Here is a 7,537-nt window from a genome sequence, read left to right as displayed (position 1 = left end):
GTAAATCCAAGGGCTCTTCAAAATATATCTAGAATCCAACCATTTCTCACAATTTCCACTGTTAAGACCCTGGTCCAAGCTATCATCATCTCTCACTTGGATTGTTTCCACTTCTGCTCCTCCTCCCACAGCCTATTCTCAATACAGTGACTCTTAATAAACCGATCAGATCATGTTACTCTTCTGCTCACATTCCTCTATTGGTTCCCCACCTCATTCGGAGTAAAATCCAAAATCCATACAATGGATTCCATGGCTCTACTCAACCTGACTCCCATTATATCACTGATTTCATCCCTATCTACTCTCACCTTTATTCGTTCTGCTCGAGCTCCTCTGGCCTCCATGCTAATTTCTTGTGGATGAAAAAAGGGGTTTTATGGAAAGTAACTTCACAGGGTGATCTGGTCATAATTTTTAACTGGGCAGGTCACGGTGGATAGTCATGCCTGAGGCATATAACTTCTCTACTAAAAGGCTTATCTTTGCCTTAAACCCTGTCCACTGTTTCTCTGTGTCTAGGTTAACACACCTCTGAAATGCTCCCTTTCAGACCCCTCTTTCTTAACTGTGAGAGCACCTAATCTCAACTAGTTTGTAACCTAATCCTGGCCTTGCTTTCTTCCATATTCATATAATCTTCCTGTGTTCCCTCCTTAATTTCAAATGCTCTAAAAACAAAAGCTGCAAAACTGTTATTCTCCAGAATATTTGAAATTTTGTCCTTTGGCATATGTAGTCAGTTTGGCTCAAATAAACTCTCCTAAAAATTCTCTACAGGTATAGGTGTTTTTTCAACATCCTCTTGTTAAAAAAAAGAAACAACAGACCCAAGATAAAGACATTTGCCCCATGTAATTACAACTTCAACCTCTTCCAGAAATGTGATTTATAACCAGTCAATCTGAAATTTCCAGGCTAGCACTAGTAAGATCATCTGCATGATGAAACCCCTGCCATTTCATTCCCCAGAAGAATAACCTGGCCTGAAACAATCTGTTCTTTTATTTTGCTAATACCTTCCTTGTCCCACCTTCCATCTGCCTATAAACCCTTGCATTTTGTATAACTCCTCAGAGCACCTCTCTATTTTCCAGATGGGGTTCAAGAATAGCTCAATTAGATCTTCAAATTCACTCGATTGAATTTGTTCTGTAGCACTCTAAACACTAGGCACACTTTCACCTCAAGGCATTGCCTTGGTTTTCCTTTCTTCAGTCTTCCTCCAGATATCTTCATAGCTGGCTTTATCATTTCCATTTTGTTCATATTGAATACTGTAATTCCCCCACCAGTTGTATTCCCAATCCTTTTCATCCTTCTTTACTTTTCAACCGCTCTTCTCACCTTCTAATACATGATTTATTTATTATACTTATATTGCTTATCATCTATCCCCTCCTTTGAGAATGTAAGCTTCTCTAGAGCAGAAATTTTTTCAGCTGAAAACAAATTTCTTTTTCTTTATTGATTTTAGAGAGAGAGAGGAAAGGAAAAGGAGAGAGAGAGACAGGAACATTAATGAGAAAGAACATCGACTGGCCACCTCCTGCATGCCCCCAACTAGGGATCTGGCCCACAATCTGAGCATGTGCCCTGACCGGGAATCAAATTGACGACCGCTCAGTGCATGGGTCAATGCTCAACCTCTGAGCTACACCGGCCGGGCTCAGTTTTTTTTTTTTTTTTTTTTAATTATGTTTTTATTGATTTGAGAGAGAGGAAGAGAGAGGCAGAGAGAAAGAGAAAAACATCAAAGTGAGAGAAACACTGATCGACTGCCTCCTGCGTAGACCCCACAAGGGAAGTTCCCAACCTGGGCATGCACCCTGACTGAGAATCAAACCAGTGGCCTCTTGGTGCATGGAACGATGCTCAACCAACTGAGCAATACTGGTCAGGGTCTTTGCAGTTTTTTAAACTGATATATTCATCCTCCCCTCTCCTAAAACAGTGTACAGTACAAGGTGCTTGTTAAATATTTGTTCAATGAATCAATAAATGAATGCATCTTAAATGACCTTTAAAATAAATATTTTTTACATGTACAAAAATATAAAGGGAAGCATAAAAAAAGGACAATGTGAAAAAATGGAGGGCTTTGAAAATAGATGCTTCATTGTGCAGTAAAAACAAAGCTACTTGGCCCTGGTCAGCGTGGCTCAGTAGTTAAAGCATCAGCCTGCACACCAAAGGGTTGTAGGTTTAATTCCTGGTCAAGGGTATGTACCTGGATTGCAGTTTGGTTTTCCATCCCTGTCAGGACATGTGCTGGAGGTAGCCAATCAATGTGTCTCTCACACTGGTCTCTCTCTCTCTCTCTCTCTCTCTCTCTCTCTCTCTCTCTCTCCCTCCCATCCAGTCTCTTTAAACACCAATGGAAAAAAAATATCCTCGACAGAAGATTAGCAATAAAACAAAGCTATTGGGACCAGACAGGACTGGGATTAAATCCTGGCTCTGCCATTTACTGTGTGACTTTGGGCAAGTTATTCAATAGCAAGAATCCAAGATTCACCACCTGTAAAACTGGAATGATAATGTCTCATAGTTATTGTGAGGGTCATGCACTTAGCACAATCCTTGACACATAAACCCTCAATACATTTTAGTTATTAGTATTACTACTAAGTACCATGTCACTCTCCACCTCTAGAGTGAGTTAGGGCTGACCTTCTTAGACCACTTTTTGGATACTCCATAAGTATCTATTGAATGAATACCTGATTAAGTACCTACGACATAGTAGCTGTAATCAGTCAAAGATGCCTTCATGGTTACTCCCTAAACTAGGTTTGTCCTGTTCTCCCCATTAACACACAATCAGTTTGAGCAAAATATTTCTTTTTTTTAAAATTGATTTTTAGAGAAAGAGGAAGGGAGAGGGAAGAGAGAGAGAAACATCAATGAGAGAGAACACTGACTGGCCACCTCCTGCATGTCCCCCACTGGAGATCGGGCCTACAACCTGGGCATGTGCCCTGACTGGGAATCGAACCTGCGACCTCCTGGTACATGGGTCGACGCTCAGCCACTGAGCCACACCAGCCGGGCTGGGCAAAATACTCCTGAGTCTGATGTATACTATGGCTCTCCTACTCCAACCAACATGGTGGTACATGCTCAAAGCCAGCTGCTTTTGAAGACCTGCTTGCCATGTCCAGTCACAATGGATTTGGGTGAAAAAGCAACCTGATAATGTACAAGTTCCAGTTCTTCTAAAAAACCCTGCTTAGTGCAACACAGACAACAAATCTCTAGGGTTGGATGGCAGAGTATCAGTAGCTGGTAGCATTAAAATAAAGTATTTGGGACTTAAGAAAACAATGCTTTGGATTGGCACTGATGTTACTGCATTCGCCATTGCTGTCCAAATGGTGAGATGGTGGTTTTGTGGAAGGAACTTCGTTCTCAACACATCACCTTGTTCTCAATTCCTTGCCAGTTAACAGCTGCTTTCAGCAGAACATGCTTCTTTGACTAAACAGTTGTGTGTATTCACAAATGACAGATCAAAATATGATGATCCCTGGCATGGGGCCGATGTGTGGTTGGTGTGGTTTTCATCATGTGCTTAGGTTTAGTTGAGATCCCTGGTTTTTAGTGTTCACCAAATGTGAAAAATCTTCTGGCCATTATCACTTTAAATATTTTTTTCTGCACACCTCTCTACCCTTCATTTACACATACTATTTGGCTGCTTGAAGTTTCTAACAGCTCACTGATGCTCTTTTCATCTTTCTTGTTCTTTTTTTCTCCTTGTGTTTAATTTTGGAGAATTTCTATTGCTTTTGGTTTAAAACCACCAATATACTAAATGTACAATGTTTAATCTGCATCAATCCCACCCAATGTTGTCTTCATTGCTTCATTTTCAATTTGAGATTTTTCCCCCATCTTCCATGTTTCTACTTAAAATTTTGAACACGCATAGTACAGTTATAATTGTTTTTAATATCCTTCTCCACTAATTCTAAAATCTGTGTTTGTTTGAAGTGGGTTTCTACTGATTGGTTTTTCTCTTCAATAAGGGTCATATATCACAGCTTCTTTGAATGCCTGGTAATCTTTGGCTGAATGCCAAATATTGTTCACTTTATCTTGTAGAGTACTGGATATTTTTGCATTCCTATAAACATGATTTATCTTTGTTCTGGAATGCAAATTACAGTCTGATCCTTTGTCTTGCCTTAATGATTTCACAGTCAGAACCAAAGCATTAGTTAGCATAGGCTAATTTTTCCCCACAACGAAGGCAAAACCATTCTGTATACTCTTACACTTCATGTTCTGTTTATTATGAGGATTTCCAGCGTGGCTGATAGAAACAAAAACTATTACTAGCCTTGTATGAATTTTGGCACTGTCACCTCTAATCTTCTTGGATGGTTGGTTCTTTTATTTCAACAACAACAACAACAAAACAACATCCCTGGCATCCTTTTTTCCATACAACACTCTATTCTCTGATACCCTGATAACAACTTTAGACTCCTTACATTCTCACCTGCCTGAACTCAGGCAGTCCACCCTGTTTTCCCTCTTCGTTTATGGCCTGAAAACTCACTAGGGAGTAAGCTGTGGCAATTGTAGGGATCACTTCATTCATTTCCCATTGCTTAAAAGTTCCTATTCTTTGATGTCTGATGTCCATTATTTTGAAAACTGTTATTTCATTTATTTTGTCTATTTTATTTTTGGCTGTTTGGGGCCAAAAGTCAATATTAATTTGTGCACATAAATTCATGAGCGCCTACTGTGTGCAGTAAGCCTTGTTCAAGATACTTGGGGATATGCTGATGAACAAACAGACCCTGCTCTCACAGAAGCTTCGTTGTATTGCAGGGATACAGACAACATACTGATAAATGAGGTTCTTTTGATCATTATTACACCCATATAAGGTAGCCTGGCAGAGATGATTACTACTTCCATTTTACAGTTGAAGAAACTGAGGCTCTACATGATAAAATAGCTTTCCCCAGGTCACATAATTGGTAAGTGGCAGAATCAGGAATCAAACTCTTATCTTCTGATATCTAAGCAATCTTTTCCCTCTGCAACACTGTCACCTTTGCAGGGACCCAGCCTAACAGCTGTGTTATATGCACCTATGGAGTGGAAGGTAAGGTGAAAGACCATCTATTAGGAAGGCCTTCTAGGATGCTTTTTCTGTTCTTCTAGACATTTTTATCTTACAGTTTTATTTACCTTCCAGACTAGATTCAGATTATTGAGGGGACACCTAGGTTTCATTTTTCTATTAATGTGTATCCATATAGGATTTTTCTAATAATATCTGGTGAGTGGATAAATGAATGATACATTAAATGGCTTAGGAAGAGAATGGGGGACAATCTAGGTTAATTAAGACTGGGTTCTGCCCCTGATGGGATAACATAGTCTCATGAGTCTAGTAACACAACCAAATACAGCAGGCAAGTCAGTAACCTTTCACAAGTCAAAAAGACCTTGAACATTAATGTCTGACATAAAGCTTAGTTTAATCCTTTTTAAAGCTACTATAGAGACCATTTCAAGCATGACCATTACTGCCTCTCAACAATAAATGGCTACAAAATAGTAACTGTGTAATACCACTGTCATGCTATGCCCATATAGGATATTTCTTGAAATTACAACCTTTATATATTAGTGAAGGGAAGTAGAATTTGTCACCCCAAAATATGCCTGTTCAGCATATTATTTTAAGCTGGTTATTTTTAAGAAACAGCAGATACAAGTGAAGCTCTAAAAACTGAGAAGTTACCTTTTTGTAAGAAACATTTACATTTATAAGGGAAATCTCCATTTGTAAGAGTGTCTCCTGCTCTGTACCAGGAAGAGTATGACCAAATCTCTAGAAATTCTTATCAATGCAAAAGGCAAGAAATTAAATAAACATAACAACTTTACCCTTGTTCACTATTCTTTTTCTGGTAACCTCCAATAATTAGCCTAGCTCCCGACCACCCCCAGCACCTTTTTTCTTTAGCTGAAGATGATATTTAAGGTGGTGGCTTGGGCCATTTCAAGGAATTACTCCAACTTGAGTCATCCACGTTATTAAACTTTTGTTTGTTTGTTTATTTGTTTGTTTTTCCTGTTAATCTGTCTTTTACTATAGTAACACCTCAGCCAAGAACCTAGAGAAAAAATTATTTTTCCTCCCCCCACTAACAACACAGATTAACTAAAGAATCATCACTATAGCCCTGGCCGGTTTGGCTCAGCAGTTAGAGCGTCGGCCTGCGGTCCAGAGAGACCTGGGTTTAGTTCCTGCTAAGGGCACGCACCTCCGTTTCAGTTTGTCCCCGGAACCTGGTTGGGTCGTGGAGGTGGCAATCACTCGATGTGTCCCTTTCACGTAGATGTTCCTCTCTCTCTCTCTCTCTCTCTCTCTCTCTCTCTCTCTCTCCCTTTCACTCTGTCTGAACAAAATACAGAAAAGTGTCCTCGGGTGAGGATAAAAAAAAAAAATCAACACTATAGGAATAACAGTCCAAGCTTTTAGTTTTTGGCTGTTAATGTACTTACCTTTAAGGCAACAACAGCAGACTCAGCAGGCAGGGGCTCCATTCCAGAACTTGTTCTTTGGTCTTGAACATTTCTATAAATAGGTAAAAAGAGAGATGGTAAGCACATCTCACTTGTTGTTTAAATCAAAGCTTTCTATAATTACAATGAAATTAAGGTTCAAATTTGTTAAAATATTTACTGTTCTTAATACATAATATCATCAATCTTTGAGTTGTTGATTTTCCCACACTGAGAGTTGTTCTTTACCATACCTGTAAAATAAACCATCTGGACCTTCATTGAAATGAAGTTTGTTGCAGGCCTCAATGCCTCTTTTGACAGTGGTAAGCAAAAGCAAGCTTTAGGAAAAAAAACTAAGGGGTATCAGTGAATGTTCTTAATTTTTAAACTAACTACAATTACAAAAAATGCCTTCAGGCCAAATTTAATTTTGTTTCCTGTAATTAGAGAAACTTTCCATTCTCTGGCTCATTAACAATTTATTTCTACCAAAATTAGAATTTCAATACTCAAGGTGAGAATGCAACTTTTTGGCAAATTCTTTTCTACATACTAGCTTATTTTTCACCAAGTAAGTAAACGATGAGACAGAAAGCAAGAGAGAATACGAATGAAAGAGAATCTTGGTTTTGATATTGAAATTACCTTTTAAGCCTTAAAAATGTTATAACTTACAATTATAAAAATGTATTTTGTGTTCAAGAGTTTTCCTTTGGTAGGACAAGGAGTAAAAAGTCCCTGAAGGGAAACACAGTTTGCCACCCAAAACTATTCCTCTTTGGAATATTATTTAAATCAATACTTCCTAAATGTGTATATTTTGATATCCAAAGTATATTTTTGAAACTCCTCTTAATTTTCTACAATTATAAATAAATGATAAATAAAATGGATGTTTTACTGGGTTCTGTAAAATATAAAATGAAACATTCCTCTCCATTTTATCAATACTCAGTTTTTGAAGCCATACTGGAAAATTTTGTATAAAATTTTTAAA

General features: G+C 38.3%; 1 protein-coding gene across 1 annotated transcript in view; it reads right to left on the bottom strand.

Moving 5' to 3' along the window:
• Positions 1-313: 313 nt before the first annotated feature.
• PASD1 (PAS domain containing repressor 1) overlaps positions 314-7,537 on the bottom strand; it is a 129,066-nt gene continuing 121,842 nt past the window's right edge. The window contains exons 10-11 of the mRNA XM_036270095.1: positions 6,538-6,610; positions 314-355 (exon numbers count right to left, since the gene is read on the bottom strand). Of these exons, the coding sequence (XP_036125988.1) occupies positions 314-355; positions 6,538-6,610 (115 nt within the window). The remainder of the gene's footprint in view (positions 356-6,537; positions 6,611-7,537) is intronic.

This window comes from Molossus molossus, unplaced genomic scaffold, assembly GCF_014108415.1.
Source record: "Molossus molossus isolate mMolMol1 unplaced genomic scaffold, mMolMol1.p scaffold_m16_p_2, whole genome shotgun sequence".
NCBI lineage: Eukaryota > Metazoa > Chordata > Mammalia > Chiroptera > Molossidae > Molossus > Molossus molossus.
The sequence above is the reverse complement of the archived record's forward strand: the minus strand, read 5'-3'. Positions and strand labels throughout refer to the sequence as shown.